This window comes from Diadema antillarum, unplaced genomic scaffold, assembly GCF_040938485.1.
Source record: "Diadema antillarum isolate AM-2024a unplaced genomic scaffold, OU_Dant_1.0 seq00000502_RagTag, whole genome shotgun sequence".
NCBI lineage: Eukaryota > Metazoa > Echinodermata > Echinoidea > Diadematoida > Diadematidae > Diadema > Diadema antillarum.
This window is the reverse complement of record NW_027271459.1, coordinates 28,594-46,345: the sequence shown is the minus strand read 5'-3', so window position 1 is coordinate 46,345 and position 17,752 is coordinate 28,594. Positions and strand designations below refer to the sequence as shown.

At 37.8% G+C, this 17,752-nt stretch overlaps 1 protein-coding gene across 1 annotated transcript; it reads left to right on the top strand.

The window, feature by feature from the left end:
* The first annotated feature begins 6,618 nt into the window (after positions 1-6,618).
* Positions 6,619-17,241, top strand: LOC139733892 (uncharacterized). Its single transcript, XM_071644699.1, has 6 exons — positions 6,619-6,854; positions 10,060-10,134; positions 11,592-11,663; positions 12,154-12,253; positions 14,698-15,333; positions 16,700-17,241. The coding sequence occupies exons 1-6, from the start codon at positions 6,619-6,621 to the stop codon at positions 16,931-16,933; spliced, it is 1,353 nt and encodes a 450-aa protein (XP_071500800.1). The 3' UTR covers positions 16,934-17,241.
* Positions 17,242-17,752: the final 511 nt, after the last annotated feature.

The following is a 17,752-nucleotide window of genomic DNA, read 5'->3' as shown; positions in this document are numbered from 1 at the left end:
ACCTTAGATCTTGAGTGTCCCTTACTAAAAACTTTCCCAGCCTCCAATTTCCGAAGTTTCCCTAACTGATTCCTTGATCTGTCTTCCCTAATACTGTAAGAGGTTTTGCTTCACCATCCTCAGTGTCGGATCGCGGGGGGGGGGGGGGGGGGGGGGGTTGATGCGCCCCTATAATGTTCGATTGTATATAATAGTTGAACGAGAAAATTGCCCTGAAGCCCCCCCCCCTTCTTCTTTTCTTTTTTTTTTTTGCTTTTCAGCTGATTAAACCCGGAAGTGGCGCCATTTTTATTATTATTATTTTTTTTTTTTTTGCGCCTCCGTTACGGAATTTCTGGATCCGCCCCTGATCCTCACACAACCTCTTTTTTTTTCCAACACTGAAACTGCAGACCCTAAACCAATCTCGAATCTTGCGCTCGCTGAACCCGAGCCGCTGGTTTTCTGTATCTTCAATTCTACTCATGTATATAGGCCTAATCCTGACCCACCATCCAAAACTCTTCAATTTTCATTAGCTCATTCTGGCATTGCACCCCTTTTTTCTGTTTCAGGCTCCTGGAGGGCATTTCATGAAGTGTTTTGGTCGGACATTTTTTTCTGACAAACTGTTACAACCTACTGAAATCCTTGCATCTGATTGGCTGAGAGCAACTTTGTCCGACAACTTTGTCGGACAAAATGCTATATGAAATGCCCCCTGAACCTTCCTAAGACAAATTCTCACTATGCATACCACTATACTATCATATTATACACGTATATATATATTTAATGCTATTAGCAAATTCTTATGTAGCGCATTTCAGACATGAAAAGAATTTCAATGCCCTTTACATATATACATACACACACACACACATACATGTACATATATTATATATGTTTATATGTGTATATATATATATATATATATATATATATATATGTTTATATGTGTATATGATATTCTTTTTCCGGCTCCTGAACTATTCCAAGACTTGCACCCGTATATCTTCTCCCCATTAGTTTCATACCTTCCCCAAGTCAGACTTTGCCTATATTTGTCTTTTAAACTCAGATATCGACTTTGATGACATTAAGTTCCCTGATATTGATTCACATAGATATGTTCCCAAGTAGGAACTACATTGATTACACCTTCTCCATTCCCAAATCTATACCTTTCGTAACACTCTGTTTATCCCTTTTCTATCTCCAGCTCCTGGGCCTTCACAGGACTTGCATCTGCCTTCTCCTTACTATCTGTAATAGACAGAAAGATATATACGTCTGTCCGGAGGAATCTTTTATTCTCATTATTATTATTATTATCATCTATTACTATTTTTTTGACGTTATCGCTCTCCTGTACTGGAGGGGATCCGTGAAGCAGACGCAGTCTCCGCGGAACGTAGTGTCCTATAATACTTTAATAGGTTATCCCCAACGACCTGATACAGACCAACGATCTTATACGGTCAACTCACTATCTTGCTTTTCCCCGAGTCCAACTTGGTATATTATATAACATTTTCCAACTCGTATTTGCCTTTCACCAGTGATATATACCAATGATGACTTAAATTTCCCTGATGTTGAGTCAAACTTCACCAAAAGAGCTTATTAATTCCACTTTCCCTATTCCTCACGCCTCCTTCTCAAACTCTGACTCCACCTCCCCTGACTGACCTGTAAGTTCCATCTTTCTCAGGCGCTGACTCTGGAGCATGCTGCCTTCCTCTCGTGAGCTAGCTCTGCCTTCATCCGGAGTCTGTTTAGAAGGCCGTCCGTGATCTGGAAGCCGGAAGCGCTTCAAATATCGGATATTGCTCAACCTATATAGATTTGTGTAATTATGATATTTTCTCACTCATTTTTATCATACGTGTAAATGCTTTATTTTGTAACTGACTGAATGTTTGTATTTGTCTGTATATAGTATTTGTAATGTTATATGCAATTTAGCCCCTGGGCTATAATACGAGATAATGAATAAATAAACTTTTCTATATATTTGATTGGGCACATAATGAATGCTGCCTATATAGCTATACCGCCTTCAGTGAATAGTAGCTACAATTGTATTTTATATTCTGCTTTGAAACGGACTTTAGAGTCAATTCCAGTTCTTACCGATCCAGGCACTCTGCTGTCCTGTGCATCATTAAATTGGCATATTGACTGTTCTGTATCATCCACTCCCGAGGACGTGCAATAATAGCTTTGTCTTCAGACCGATGCTTGCAATGTGCATTCATCTTGATCTGATTAAAAGTAGCACGTCTAATGAAAGTGAGCACCACTGAAAAATACTGTATGAGCATGTATAGGAAGTAATGTTGTAGTGATTTGCTTGCAGCTCTCACCTCTGGCCAGCAGTTGACGGACATCAAACTACAGGGCGTATCAATAAAAAGTTACACTTTTGAAAAAAAAATTGTCTAAATTACATTTCAAAATATTTGGAAGATTTTTTCATTAATTATGGATGCCCAATAGTCTCATCTATCAAGTGCAATCAACAAAACAAATTTTTGTTCACGCTTGGCTGAACACTGACGCTCTTTGTCCAGAGTGTGAAAAATGACTTGCGCCAAATTGAAAGAAGATGGAAAATTCAGCCAGCAGTCCAAATAAGTACTCCCATTCAAACAAATTGTTTTTTTGTTTAAAGCTTTGATTATGTTATGATAGTCTTAGATTTTTTTGTCAGTTTTATCGTAATTCTAAAGATTTCATTTCTAAATCAATTGGAATTAGAGTGTTTAATTACTTCAAGATCTTTAAAGCACAGTTTTCACAATACACGGACACATCAATACCATATGCCAGTTATTCATTAATGTGGTAGTGGTACCAAATTAATCAACATTCAAATAATTCATCCCATTAATCAATCAATTATAATATTATAATAGATTGACCAATTTATCATTCAATGAATCAATCAATCAATCAACCCATCAATACATCAACCGATATATCAGTTTATAGTCAATCATTGAGTCGTTCAATCAATCGCTTTTCAGTCATTGAAATAATCAATCAGCTGATTGAACGAATAAATTAACAAATAAATCAGTTTTTCAAACATTGATCAGCCTTTGAGCGGGGGGGGGGGTGAGGTGATATCCCCTACTATGTCGATCATGCCACTTTTTATAAAACATGCATACAATTGTAACTGACTGATTGATTGATTAAATGAATGATTAATTGATTGATTGAATGATTGATTGATTGCTTGATTGATTGATTGATTGATTGAATGACTGGATTGATTGGATTGATTACATTGATTGAATGATCTGAGGATGCATTAATTTTGTACTTTTCTTCTTGACTGAGTGACTGGCATGTGGGTTCGTATTATGTCTGTGCATGATTGTGATAACTGTGCTTAAAAGATCTTGATGTTGTTAATCAACCTTCCATAACATAATGGAATCATTTAAAACGTGACAGAATATCGCCAGAAATTCCTGAACTAACATAACAAACAAAACTGTGAGCAAAAGAGCAATTTGTTTGGATGAGAACACTTATTTGGACTGCTGGCTGAATTTTCCATCTTCTTTCAATTTGGCACAAGTCATTTTTCACACTCTGGACAAAGAGCGTCAGTGTTCAGCCAAGCGTGAACAAAAATGTGTTTTGTTGATTGCACTTGATAGATGAGACTATTGGGCATCCATAAATATGAAAATATCTTCCAAATATTTTTATATGTAATTTATACAATTTTTTTTTTCAAAAGTGTTACTTTTTTTTTGATACGCCCTGTATGAAAACCATGCGGTGAGAACATGTTCAGAAAAGAAACTTTTCCCAGTAAAAAGAAACTTTACACCAGGGTAAATCCCCTCTAGATATGGAACACATTTCAATTCGATCATCAGTAAATACTAATGCAACTAGCAGGCCTGTATGCATTCTGAACTTGAAGGCATCGGGCTCTTGAGCCTCGCAAGGAAAAATCATTCCCATCTGCACTCTCTTTAAGCAACATATTTAAACAAGAGCTTCGCTACTTCAATCCGTGCTTGCGTCGAATGCAGATAACTAAAATGACAGAGCAAATACGGATTGATAACTATCATAAAGGCCTATGTGGCTGTGGTATTTTGTAAGCTCAGTCCATAAAACAAACTACTTTGTAATGTATTCCAAAATTAACACATCTGATAAGTTCATCAATTTCATTTCATTTTTCATTTCACACATGCATGTTCACATGCATGTTTTTTTATTCATTTCCAATCAAACACAGGTAATACACTTTGACATGATTACATATATTGGAACATAATAATACATATTGGTTCTTAAAAGAACTTCATGGAAATGAAAATTGAGGGGCTGCTAAAAAGCGAACTTGTAGATTACAGTCCCCTCACTTACGTTACATTACTACAATACATTAATTATATATGACTTTATAACACAATACAACGATACATGTACCGTACAAGCTAATCATTGAAAGTATACAGTTTTCATTCAATCGAATCGGATGGTTACATGAAGTACAGTGTATACGCTTTCACATGTATACACATACACATAGACATAGACATACACATACACATACACATACACACACACATACACATACACACAAGCACACACACGTACCCACATACACATTACGCACACACACGCACGTACACACACATGTATGCATCCACATACATTGTGCACACACAGAAGAGAGTAGGGAAAGAGAGGGCGGGAGGGGGAGAGGGGGAGTAAAGAGAGCGAAGGGCAGGTCAACAATCTCGATACAGGGTGAAGAAAAAAGAACAACAATTCCAAACAGTCAAACTAATCATGGGGTACATATGAGCTAATCAAATATTTTTTAAATTACTAGAGAATGATTTCAAACTAATGGAATCTTTTATATTTTTCTCAAGGGAATTCCAAAACTTTGGGCCACTGTAGATGAACGTGGATTTTGTAAATTGAGTTCGGGTAAGGGGCAAATGATATTCATCTGTTTGACGAGTGGGGTATTTATGAATATTTTTATTCTTATTAAACATATTTTCAAAAACTGAAGGAAGTGACTTATTATACAAACTGTACAATTGACAGTGCTGTGCACCTGTTTATCATAATCTATTATATTTACTGTTTGTTGGTCCTGGGCATGGAAGAAGCAGGGAGGTGGAAAGAGAAAAGTGAGCGAAAAAAAAAATCAGGCACGTCGACAATTTAGCAGCTATTGAGCATTCGTATATAGTTTGCATCACAGACAGTTACTGTGTAAACTGGTCGTTTTTATCAATATGATGGTGATCAGTTAATCTAAGATTTTTCTAACCATCATTGCAAAATTGCCATTCACATAATGATGTCCATTTTTCGTCGATCATAATGTAAGCCTACATAATCTTATAAAGCTTTTACCCGAGATTTATGCCCTTACTAAAATAAAACTTTAAATGGAATGCAATCAAACTGCAACTTTCTGTGTCGCTATATAGGCCAACTTTATAGTTCTCAGCACACTAGATTCATTTGCTTTTCAAAAGTTTATTACATGAAAATTAGTTCTGGAATTGCTGAGACATCCAAAAACAAAGTAAAACAATAAAGCGATCCTAATAAAAGGTGGGTCCCGCTTTTCATTAGGCATGCTCTTTTTTGGATATCTCAGCAATTTTAAAACTGATTTTCATCAATAAACATATTGAATCCCTCTTGGAATCACATGCACTTTCATGTTTCATGAGAGGTTTTTCATTATCTCACCAAAATATTAGAAACCTGAGTTAATCTGAACCAAAACGATACACTTCCTTTAAGTTGTGTTCAAAAGTAATCGATGGATTTGTATATGTTTCATTTTCTTTTTTTTTTCTTTTTTTTTGGTTTGCCCTTGTGTTCCAATATTATCGAGAATCACGTAGATATCCATGTAACGGGATTAGTCCTGTATACCTTTCCCAAAGCCACTTTTTTTTTCAACGAATCTATCGTACGCTGATAATTCTTATAGTAAGGCCATATAATCATAGGCCTATATAGCTAGGTTCCACGCCTCTTTTTTATTACAACATACACCCCCGCGCACCGTCGATACGTTGGGATATTGATTGCAAAACAATTTAGTATTCATGCACGCATGATATTACACGGTATTGTTTCATACATAATGATATATCCCGCATGTACATATCCTGAGTGTGCACAGAGTACATTGAATGCACTAACTGCGAGATATTACATTTCTACATGGAAATGGGTAATTTTGCCACTGATGTTCTCGATCGTCATTCAAAATTATGATTCACAAAGGGAGACTGGTCGCTCAAGCACCTATAGATCGTTACATTTCGTGCATTTATGTCAGCTTTGGTGAGTCATACTGCATCGTAGATTGCCCTTTTGATGACCCGCAAGTGGCTTGTATATCCGCGTGGTCGACGCGTCCACGTATCGTCGAATATACCACGTACTCGCAACACACAATACGTAACGGCGAGAGAGAGAACGACAACACAAATTACATTTGCTGCTTGGGAACCCGGCCACGAATGTATGCAATATGAATTTATGATTCTTTCAAAGCGATAAACTACGGTTTTCACAATTACATTTCAGGCTGGATACTGCATTCAACGTACGGAAATGGAAGACGATTATCCTGCAGCGAGAGTAAAACGCAAAAGAAAGCGACGCGTAACAGACATCATCATCAAGAGGAATAAGAAATCTCGCGATGCAAGATACCAGAGCACCGTTCACAGACTACCCATTGACAAAGACGTGTGGAAGCGCTGGCAAGAAGTATCAGCGGAGTTAGATGTAACACCACGGGAGCTGGCTGGGGTGCTACTGGACCACTTCGACGCTACCCAGCCGTCGTGAGTACATTCATGCAGGGGGATCGCTTTGTGGTCCTACCTCTGACCCGGGGTGTAGGGGTCTGGGAATTGGTGTCATGATATCATTAAATGATGAATAACTTCCAATTCTGGAGGTATACACGGGTTACGTGCCTATATTCAACCTGGGTTTTTGTGAATTATCGCTCGCAAAGCATGCTTTGTCAAAATAATTTCACGCAGGTTGTTGTGGCTGAATAGGAGCAGCTCTGCTATATGGTACACTGTTGGACGGCGGAGCGGACCCGCTGGCGCTATACATGATGGGTTTGAAGGCGAACATAAACTCCACTTTACTCCACCGTAAAGCATTCCTTCTTGTACTTTTAGGGAAGACATTTAAAGGGTATCCGTTGTTCAGTTAATGAGCTAGTATAACTGTTATATTAATCGAAGGGTGACGATGTGTATAAACTGCTTACAATAACAGGGTCAGGTGAAGAGACTAGCTATCTGTTGTGAGAGAAGTTCGCATAGCTAGTGCGTGTCAGTGACCCCCTGTAGTGTGACCTACTTTATTACCAACACTCGAGCACTCCAACCAGGGAGGTGGGAACCAGAAAGTGTGCACACCATAGATTTATCAATATTAGTATGTCAAATTTTCAGATAAAAGTGTTTTCAAAGCTAAATACAAACTAAAGGACAGATAAACTCGGCTAACAAAAATCTTGAAGAGAGTAGCATAGTGCTGTGTGTCGTACATAGGCCCCTTTGCATGTCTGTGAACGTGTCGTCTGTGTGTGTGTGTGTGTGTGTGTGTGTGTGTGTGTTGTGGTTTTGTGTTTAATATAATAGAAATTTCATTTCCTGTTTTTTTAGTGTTTGGCTAAATTGCTTACAATTGCATATGAATTTTTCTTGTTTGTTTTGTAGTTAAAAAGGAATGATCGGATAATTCATTCTATTTTCTTTCTTCTGTTTGATTTCTGCCTTAAAATGAATTGAATGATTATTCTTGTTTTATGGATTATGAATTATGTCTCATAACTGTAGGAACATTACATGATTTATGACAGATGTTATGTAGAATGTGTGTATTTTTTTTGGAATTGTTATATTCTCAAAGGAAATGGAATTAATAAAAAGATCACAGTTGAAAACAAAAAAAAAAAGTGGGGGAGGGGGTGAAAGGGTGAAAGAGTTTCATGTACAGGGTCAGCAGGAAGAGTGGGTCAGGGTATACAGGTCTACATATTCTAGATTTAGATTTGTAGATAAATTTCCAATGTCCATTTCATCCCATCAGGTCTCAAATCACATTGTGTTGTGAATGTGATACTTGCTTAAATTCATTGTAAAGCCTATGAATTTTTTATTGCTATTCATTTTCGGTATTATACATAATTGTATGTAAGGTAGATTTAGAATCTATCTTTTGTTTGAAGCCCTTTTTTAGGTTGTCAGTTGCAGAATCATGAAAGACATTGAAGTTGCTGGATTAATGACAGATCCTCAAATAAGCAACGCATTCATGATGACTAAAGTTTGCGATTTTGCATCAAATTAGCATTTTGATCTTTGCTCTGATAGTGCACATTAAATGCATTTTAAGACTAGCTCCAACTAGTCTTAACAATTGCCTATAGGCATCCATAATGATCCCAGTTTTTATCATCATTGTCGTCAGCTATTATTATTTTTTTACAATCTTCTATAGTTATGTATACAGTGTAACTTTGTGAACTTTAATCGACTTACTGGAGAATGACACCCATATATATATGTATAGATACTCCCTTTATAACAAAGTCCTTGGGACTGGCAGGTATGTTTTGCTACATTGAAATTTCGTCATAACCTTAAAAAAAATAAACAATAAATATCAAAGAGTGGACTGAATTTTTACTCTGATGTAACCAGAATTTCATTATAACTGTGTTCGTTACAACAGGAGTGCACTGTATATAATAATATATCAAAATATAGGCCTTTTATCATACATGTATGAATCCCACTATACATATGTACTCTTGTGGATTGAGTGAATGCAGCAATATAACACATACAATACAATACACAGACAATTTCAGGGCTGCCAACTCTCACGCATTGAGAGTGAGACTCACTCATTTTGGTCCTTTCTCACTCTAAAACTTTATTTCATTTGGATGCATTTCTATTGATCTCACTCATTTTGACTTCTAAATTACAGCATTGACCTATGGGAGTCTCACTCTCAACTAGTTTCCAATGTTGGCAGCCCTGCAATTTATTCAATAGTTCTTAATTCTTTAAATATTTTGTGCCAACATCACTGGATGAGAAGACTACAACATTTTGTGGTGGTTTGCTTGGACAATGATTGAAGAAAATATAAAAAAGAATTCAACATATTTTCATCTTTATTGATATAGCATAATAAAAAGCACCTGATTTATCTTTTTCATAAAATGGGGAAACACAAAATCATATTACGCTCAACATTATATGGAAGTATCAAGAGAGGGAATTACATACTTTTTCTCTTTAAAAAAAAAAAGAATTTTGTACCTAATTTTGTGGAATTCTTGAAATATTATATATCATCATCCACACATGACATCCAAAGACATTGTAGTCTTCTCATCCAATGATGGCAGCATGGAAACTTATATTGCACAAAATTCATAATTTTTCAACAGATTGTCCTACTTCCCTCAAAATTCACTGTGTTTTTAAGATATTGCCACAGATAATCAATCCATATGTACCTGTACATAATATACATTTGGGTTTCATTTCCCTTTACTGATGGGCCTCACATGCCTTGGGAGAAGTATATCAACAGTTTTTTTTTTTTTTATATATATAATGCAAAAGCATCCAATTATCATACCACCTGATACCCACTTCCTGTGCTATGTAATTGTGCCAACTGTCATCCATTTATACTGTAATGTCAAATCATTTTGGCATGTACACAGGAAAGTACTGCCTATTTTATTGCTTTGTTCAAAGCATGTATTCTATACAGGCTGTTAAATTGTTAAATATATATGTGCTGGCATTGCCAGGAATCCTATCAATGTAAGCTACATATTGATAGACAATTTGGGGACAGAGTGCATGGTTTTGATGGCTCTGTGGAATGGGTATCCCATGGTTACTTTGTTATAGTAAAAATGTAGTGACTAGTATGTGTAGCATGAAAGCCAAATACTATAAAAGTTATTCCAAACTTTCACTTGTGTGTATCATAAAGGAAAGAAGATGGAAAGGTATCACCCAGTAAGGAAGCAGAGGATTCACGGAAGCAACGTTCATCAACAACTTCAAGGTAAGCACATAAACTCTTAATAAAACTTGAGAGTGAAGTTTACCCAAGAGGGAATTGATAACTTAAACTATTTTCTCTTTGGTTTCTTTTGCTAATAATCTTGTCTGTCTGATCTTCTTGATTTCAAAACACCACATATTTAATGGGACCTGCAACTGATTGAACTGGTTTGCTTTTATTTGAGCCCCATCATATTTCTTTAACTTCCCTTGGTACTCAACATGACTGTATCACTGAAAACTTTGCCCATTTTATGTTTCTGCTCGATTTCAAAACACCAAGGATTTAATGGGACCTGCAACTGATTGAACTGGCTTGCTTTTATTTGAGCCCCATCATATTTCTTTAACTTCCCTTGGTACTCACCATTACCGTATCACTGAAAACTTTGCCCATTTTTTGTTTCTGCTCAAGATTATAGAATGCAGCTGTGTTGTATCAATTTTGTCCTTGAGATATATGAAAAGAAATTGAATGAAAAAAATGAAAAGAAGATCATTTGTAGAATAGAGACTTCGAATTATAACTGGATTTTTTTATATAATAGATTTGGACAGATATTAACAGAGAATGTTAGCAAGTGATAGAAGACGGTGGTATTTGGGTACATAGAAGTGATCAATTGTCTTGTTCATGTGCTTAACTGTGCTGCGTGTTGTTAGACTCATATGGAGTGTACTACATTGTTGCTTATCTTGACACCAACATATTTTCTTCATATTTTCTGCTCAAGATATATCATAAACAGTTTAGGCAAGGTCAGGAGGTACACTACTGTACTGTAGGTCAGCTTGGCTGGTACCTCTTTGGTTTAAAGGCAAATGAAGTCACCTCCTCACTAGAATGAGTTTCCACTCATAATCATATTTAAATATTTATGCTTTTACACAGCAGATAAGAAGTTCACCAGATAATTCAGATGCTAATCATTTCTTTCTTTTTTCTTCTCTGTCTATGATATGGAAAAATGTGATCTTTTCAGAGATTTACAAATTCCTAAACAAAAAAGAAGAAAACAACTTTTATATTAGAACCTAATCATATGGAGTTCCTAGCAAATTTAGTGAGATAATTTTAACTAATAAAACGGGTAAAAAAGCAAAGAAAAATTGGATGATATCAGAAATTCAGTTTCCTTTGCTCATGTTTAATTCATATTGTATACTATATTTCTGGTCAATTTCCTTTGGTTTGCATTTATTATAATTTCATTAAGTATACAGATGTATTGTCTCAAGGTACATGTTATATAGCTTAATTCCGATTGAAGGAACAATAATGATTGCATGGCACTTCATTCATCGCAGTGAAATCACACCTTCATCTGACTTATATTGTGACATTTCTTGACACATCAACCAATCCACACACAATATATCTTTGCATATCACAAATCTAAATAATATGAAAAAAAAAATACAGAGTCTAGGAAATGTTTCATATGTTATCTCTTGCAGCAAAGAATTCGCACAGGAGTCTCCTGCAACTCTTACTAAAGAAGAGAGCATTGCTCCAGCTCCAGAACCGTGGTAATTGTAATAAGAATGATACAATTTCCTTGGTAACCAGCACGACCAATTTTTATTGTTAGCTCTCAAACCTCCAATGTGCTTGGCCATAATACGCCACATTATGTCACATTTCTCCCACAACACCATATTGGTTACCAGAAAATGAGAAATTTATTCTATCTATAATAATTCAGCATATACATGTATAATGCTCCTTAGCTTCACATCCTAATCAGTAATTCTTCAGACTTTAATAGAATTTGATGAGAAGGATGTAATTAAGAAATCAATTATTAGTTGACTAATCATAACTTTCTTGAATACAGATGAAAAAGGAAGAAATTTAGTCAGGATTATTCAATGTGTATATAAGTAAGGCTTGTAAATCTACAGCTCAGTAAGAATCTATGTCATTTCTTTTTCTGAAACTTAACTCTGAAATAGATATAAACTTTAAGATAGAGTGGTAGTTCTCTCTAAGTGGCATGTATGTCTCTTTTTATCACAGGAAAGCAGTCCCAAGAGTGCCTGCTCAGGGAGTCCCTGAGGACCAGTTACCTCTAACTTTCATTCCAGCCAATTTCCCAGAGGTACCAAAGAAGAAAAAGGTATCTTTTGACATGCTGAATATATTTCAATCTTCCTTTGTGTTCAGTTTTTAATCCCAGTGTCTAGCATGAGAACTTCCATTTCTTTCTTTTTTTTTCTGAATTTTCATCCTCTTTCTCATCTTCAAACTTGTTCTTTTGTCATGGAATGAAGAGAAAAATGAGGGAATAATATGTATTTATGTATGTATGTATGTATGTATATATATATGTTTTTTTTCTTTCTATGTAACTATGGATCAAGCTTGAGAGAATTTGTGTCTCCTCAACATTTTTTTTTTTTTTTTTTATACCCCCGCCAAACGAAGTTTGAAGGGGGTATATAGGAATCAGCGGACGGTCGGGCGGTCGGTCGGGGGCGGTCGGGCGGTCGGGCGGTCGGTCCGTTGCAAATCTTGCGTCGCGAACTACAGCAGTTTTCAACCGATTCCCATAAAACTTGGCACAGATGTGTGCCTTGGGTTGTAGATGTGCAAGACGTATTTTTTGACAGTACCCAAAAGTACATTGCCATGGTAACGGCATATTATGGGCAAAAATGGGTACAAATCTTGCGTCGCGAACTCCTCCCACAGTTTTTGATCAATTTTTATGAAATTAGGTACAGATGTTCATCTGAATATGTTTATGTGCAAGACACATATTTCCGCAGTGGCAAAAAGTGCGTTGCCATGGTAACGGCATGTTATTGGTAAAATATAGGGCAAAATGCTTCATGGCAAAACTGCTTCATCAGTGTTCTTCCAATTCTCATGGAATTCATATTGAATGTTTGTCTTAGGATATAGGTCAGCATGACACATTTCTTGACAGTGACAAAAAGTATGTTGCCATGGTAACAGCTCACATATTATGAGCCAAAATGATGGAAAATTTTGTGTTGCAAACTACTTCCTCAGTTTTAGCCCAATTTCCATGAAACTTGGTACAGATGTGTGCCTTTGGTTGTAGATGTGCAAGACGCATTTTTTGACAGTACCCGAAAGTACGTTGCCATGGTAACGGCATATTAATGGCAGAAGATCAAGGAAAGATCTTGCGGATTTAACTACTTCCTCAGTTTTTTGACCAAAGCTTATGAAATGTGGCACACACCTTGATCTTGGTGGGAAGATGTGGAAGACATATTTTTCGGACGTGTCGGAAGCTGCGTTGCCATGGTAACGGCATATAAATGGCAGAAGATCAAGGAAAGATCTTGCGGATTGAACTACTTCCTCTGTATTCGACTGAAGCTCATGAAATGTGGCACACACATTGGTCTTGGTGGGAAGATGTGCAAGACATTTTTTTGACGTGTCGGAAGCTGCGTTGCCATGGTAACGGCATATTAATGGCGGAAGATCAAGGAAAGATCTTGTGGATTGAACTACTTCCTCAGTTTTTGACAAAAGCTTATGAAATGTGTCACACACAATAGTCTTGGTGGGAAGATGTGCAAGACATATTTTTCGGACGTGTCGGAAGCTACGTTGCCATGGTAACGGCATTTAAATGGCAGAAGATCAAGGAAAGATCATTCCTTGGGTAAGACTGTCGTCACGGGGCGGGGGTATTAATCACCTTCAGTGATATTTTTAACTGCGGTATGTTATCATTGCATTCAATAGCATATTTTAATGCCGACATTGCTTATCTAGACACATTGTCTCCCTAAAGCTTGATCCATAGCTATATCTTTTAATACATCTATACGGTCTGCAGGCAGTAATATTCAGAATATGACTCCTTGAATTCTGCCACTGAATGGCATAGCTGTATGTACACTGTCAAGGAAATGCTTGAGCAGATCAGGGTAATTGCCCCCCCCCCCCCCCCAAAAAAAAAAAAAAAAAAAAAAAAAAAACCCGGCTAAATACTGGTTAGTGGTTAGGTTAGGGTAAAGATTAGGGTTAGGATTACAATGTATGTTCAGGACTAATAATGATAATGATAATAGAGACTCTTATAAAGTGCTCATTCTACCTGAAAAGATACTCATGGATTAGGATTAGGATTAGGGCCAGGGGAAGGGTCTGGGGTAATTGCCCATGGAATAATTGCCCTAGACTCATGCTTGAGAGATGCATGAGCAACTAACTACAATTTTGCTTGAAGCATGAGCCATATAGACCAGATAATGTTGCATTGTTTCTGCAGTAAGAAACACCAAGTTATGATGCAGTGGCAGATCTAGGGGGCGTGCACCAAGCATGCATCCCCTTTCATTTTTGTTTAAACATAAAAAAGAAAAAGAAAAAAATGGGGGGGGGGGGTGTGCATGTTCCCCTTTAATTATGTAAAGGCGCCCCCTCTTTAAGGAATTCCTGGATCCGCCCCTACAATTGGATATTTTAAGCACAAGCAGATCCCACTATAATGGTATTGTCACAGAGTTGCTTTCATCCACATTTGCAACTGGAATGTTGGAGGAAAATTGAAGTCCCTTTTTGATTGCATTTCAGAGAGGCCGTCCAAGGAAGCACAAAAGGCCAGAGGATCTTGGCCTTCCCAGCATAATCTCTAGCTTTGACCAAAGACTGACCCATCCAGATGCATGGATGGCTGGTGCAGGGGTCAGCCTCCCAGCAGAGAGTCCCACAGTGGTTGGGGGACTGCCCTCTGTTCAGTCTGCTCGTCTTACTTTTTCCAGAGTCCTCCAACAGTCATGCCAGGCCATCCAGGGGGCTCGAGATTCGTCGGTGCAGCCCTCTGTAATCAGCCACACCAGCACTGTAGGCGGGGACAGCGAGGCCTTGTTTGTTACAAGCTACCAAGATGGAAGCGAGGGCCAGGCTACAACGCATCTGATGGGCATAGTCCAGCAACCAAACGATGGCACGGGACACCAGAATGAAGTCCTGCTGGTACCAGCCATGAGTGTTGCCGGTGTAAGCGAGGACCATATTAATGTCATTCCTGCCATAGTCTCAACAGAGACTGAGCCATTATTCCATGCCTTGCCCCAATCAGTTAGCCAGACTGTTTATGACCAATCGCAAAATGGCAGATCTGAAAAGGACATATTCCAAGACAGCCCCTGTGAGAGTTCTGAGTCTTTGCCACCCAGCATTCAAGAGAGCAGTGAAGTGGCAAATAGTGTAAGTAAATAGATTTCTCCAGCAGGCTAAGAGGAAACACTCCATCAGGAAATGTATATTCAATGTGTACTGTGACATTACAGATCATATCAATTGCTAAACCATGCACAACAGCAGTAGAGCAGAGAAATATTCCAAAGAGTGCCCCATGTATGCAAAAATCACAACTGTATATGTTACATTAATAAGAATTTTAGTAGTTATACATTCAATGTATTTTCAGCATGAACTTAAAAAAAAAGCATGACATAATGAATGTGTTCTCTCAAATCTAAAGTAAGGGCTTCTAAGCCTCTAGGTTGAGAATATCAAAGGAATTTTCACTGATTATGCGAGTTAGAATGTGTTCCATCAGGGGGACTTTACTTCAAAGGGACTTGTGTTTAAGTGAAGGCTATGAAGCATGAGGATAAGGTTGGTTAAAATTTTGTTTGAAATCAGACAATTCAGTATAGTGAAGAATTTATGATGATTTAACCTTTACTGTACTGTGTTCACCCATTGGACAAGGCAAAAAACAAGAGATGTCTCACCCGTATATCACAATTTGTGATTATAGATTTTTTCGGTGTCAGTTCATTGGCCCCCTTTGACCTGTGATCTTGTCTGACACATTTTAATTCAATCTGTAGGGTAACTGAGGTGTGAGTTTGGTGGTCCTTGCTCAAAATTGTTGGAAAGTATATTGAGAGCACACAATAATATGAAGCTTAAATCAGGGGAGTTCATCAACATTTCGACCTTTCACCTTGTCAGAACTCTCCAGTATTCCAACGTGAATTATATATCTTCAGGTGATGTAAATAAGATGTGAATTTGGTTGTCATGGCACAAAGCTGTAAAAAGTTGTCAGAGAGTAAACCACAATGCTACTTTACAATGCTTTATCAGGTAAAGTTCTTTTTGGTAGTTCAATCCGGAAATTTTTATAGATTTATGAAGGATTTTCGATATTTTGGCAGGTAGGGTAAATGAACTTGGGAGTTTCAAGCTGCGCATTTTTGAGGTTTTCAGACGCACACTAAAGTGTGTGCTCTAGTTTCTGGTAGGGCAAGGCGCACCACACAGCTGAGGGTTTGTTTAAAAAGGCTTCTGTAGGGAAATTGGGTGATTTTTCAGCATGCATACGTATGGGTGAACAATATTGAAGTGCACGATCATCGATGGAAGTAGCTGCTTAGTGGAGGTTTTTGCTCTCAGTGATTTTCTAGTCTACTGCATTTTTAATAGTTTGATGCTTTCAACTGACCTCAAGTGAAACCTGAAAGCAAATAACTTTAACATTGCTCCCTAAATACTAATTCCTTCAGTTTCTGTGGTGCTCACCTTTTTTCAACCTACTACTTTTCTTCCTTTAACTATACAGGTCAAGAGGAATGCACTATTAAAGCAGTGTGGAGACAAAGCTAGCATGTCCTTGGGAGCAGATGACACTGGACAGTCAACAGAGGATAACCTGCCACTCATTGAAGATGGTAGCTCAGCAGCGTTCAAGGTGCCCAATCAAATGAGGCGCTCCCGGCTCAACCAGATCACAGGCGGCCTCCTAAACAAACTCCAGATGAAGGCAGAATCTCACTTGAGAAAGACAGCAGAGTGATCAGTGCCTTGGGAGAAAGATGGTGCCAAGGTCAGACAGGTCAAGGAGGGTAAAATTGGAGTTTGAGACGGTGGAATCAGAAATAGGGAATGTGGAATCAATAGGCCTACTGGGAAAGGTTGACTCGACATCAGGGAATTTTCAGTCATCATTGGTATCATTGGTGAAAGCCAAATCTGAGTTGGGGGATACCAAGTTTGACTTTTGATGAAAGGAGAAGGCAGGTGACAGTCTTTGGGAAGCCTCATAGAGCTGGAAACAGAGAAGGGGTATAGTGAGAGCATGGGAAGGCAGATTGGGGATAGAGAAAGGAGACATCAGTACTAGGGAAGGCTGACTCAACATCAAGGAGGATATGTCATTGATAGTGAAAGCCCAATATTAATTGGAGTAGATCAGAACTGACTTGAAGGCAGGTTAGGTAGGTGGGGAGATTGCAGGTGCAATTCTGGGAAGGTTCAGGAGCCAGGAACAGAAAAAAAAATGGTTATTCAGTAAAGTCAGGGTGTTGGAAGACAGATTGAAAGTTTGGGATGGTAGATCAGGATTACAAGAGTAGAGTTGAAGGTACAAACAAATTACAAGCTCTGGTTCAGGGAGCACTGGAGATGGTTAAGGGTTCACAGTTTCAGATTTGCAGGAAAGGAGGTTTTTAGTATGGTGAAGTGAAACCTGCATTACTGAAGGCAGATTTAGAAGTCAATGTGGGAGTCATGGGACACTACGGAAATTGAAGGCAAGGTCAGATTTGGTACTGGACACTCTAGACCCGAGGTTGCATCGAACATCACTCTAGTGAAAAGCAGAATTAGAGAAAAG